Source organism: Galeopterus variegatus, unplaced genomic scaffold (genome assembly GCF_000696425.1).
Source record: "Galeopterus variegatus unplaced genomic scaffold, G_variegatus-3.0.2 Scaffold4047, whole genome shotgun sequence".
NCBI lineage: Eukaryota > Metazoa > Chordata > Mammalia > Dermoptera > Cynocephalidae > Galeopterus > Galeopterus variegatus.
The window spans coordinates 118,425-119,943 of record NW_007730158.1 but is presented as its reverse complement, the minus strand read 5'-3'; the positions used below and the strand labels follow the sequence as shown (position 1 = coordinate 119,943).

The window sequence follows — 1,519 nt, the reverse complement described above, 5'->3', positions numbered from 1 at the left end:
TTTTTTTTTTAAAGAAAACATTGCAGACATAACTAAAGTCCATCCTTTCCATTTCCCTTCTAAAGGTAACCGATATCATAAGGATGTTATATATCTTTCTGACTTCAGTTTTAAAACCTTATTATTATGAGGACATCCATAATATATAGTATTTCATATAGGTTTAAACTTTATGTAATGTATTATATATCTTTCTACAAACTGCTTTTTTATTCAACATAATTTAAAATGATCTCATTAGTGAAACTAATCTTTATTTACCTTTGGATTCCCAAGAACAGCAATTCCTAAAGACAGCTTTCTTTTTTGACCACCACTTAATTTTTTAGCTTGGTTATCTTTAATAGCCTGCATGTCTAAATCTAACAAAACCTTCTGCACCTGCAAAAGTAGAGTGAGAACAATGTTATTTTTAAAATCATATTATTTACATAATTATCAATATTAGTTTTTAAGTTTTTTAAGTTTTAAAATAGTAGTACTTAATATAAACTTTTAATATATCAACTTTAAAAATGTTTCTTACTTAATTTTGACATAAATTCATAATTTTGAAAATAACAGGTAATAAGATTCTTTAAGAAAAGTTTGTTTTACTTCTGTGCCTTTCTGGGTAATAGGGAAGGAATAAGAAGAGATCACTGTGAAGGGGCTCTGGGTACATGTGGGGAGGAGATGGTGATCAGGGCAGAGGGGAGGGAAAGGAGAGGAGAGGAACTGAGGGGAGGGGAGAGACAAATATCCTGCAGGTGAAACAAGGACTATTTTATGTTTGCTAAAACATTTACTCCAAATTTTATCTAATTCTTTGTAACAACTTTTTGTTTACTGGCTCAGAACAGGTTTTATATTTAGATTTTCAAGCATATTTTTATTGTACAAGTTATTAACAAGGTTACTAATTTACAGGGAATAAAAGTAAAGATTTTTATATGAATATCATACTTCTTGTATTATATTGTTGGCTGGTATTCCTTTGATTGAAGCCAAAATTGATAAATTTTCTTCTACTGTCAAAACATCAAAGTGTATATCTAACTGTGGACAAATGCCAATCATTTTTCTTGCTTCAAACATTTCATCTATTTCTGAGACTCTGTGTCCATATATAGATGCAAACCCTAAAAGTAAAATACATATTTAAATTTATATTAAATACATTAAATATTCAAATGTATATGCTTTAATGTATCGTAATAACTTAGTTATTTGGTTGTAATAGACACAAGAATTAATATCGATTTGAAAGACATAAAACGCCCTCATTTCCATATTATTGGTGATATATTTCCACTTATATTTCAATCTCATTTTCCTTCACTTCCAGGTCATAGTACATAGTGGAAAGAGCAAGGAACTAGAAGATTAACACTAAACAGAAATATCCATTGGTGTATTATCTTATATTCCAATAATAACTTTCCTTCATTTCCAGACATTATGCAATAGTTGAGAGATCAAAGAACTAAAAGTTTTGCCCTAGTTGGCTGTATGGTCCTGAGCAAATTATTTAATGTCT

At 29.1% G+C, this 1,519-nt stretch overlaps 1 protein-coding gene across 1 annotated transcript in view; it reads right to left on the bottom strand.

Moving 5' to 3' along the window:
* ABCA5 (ATP-binding cassette, sub-family A (ABC1), member 5) overlaps positions 1 to 1,519 on the bottom strand; it is a 76,587-nt gene that overhangs the window by 42,348 nt on the left and 32,720 nt on the right. The window contains exons 12-13 of the mRNA XM_008586617.1: positions 946 to 1,121; positions 262 to 381 (exon numbers count right to left, since the gene is read on the bottom strand). Of these exons, the coding sequence (XP_008584839.1) occupies positions 262 to 381; positions 946 to 1,121 (296 nt within the window). The remainder of the gene's footprint in view (positions 1 to 261; positions 382 to 945; positions 1,122 to 1,519) is intronic.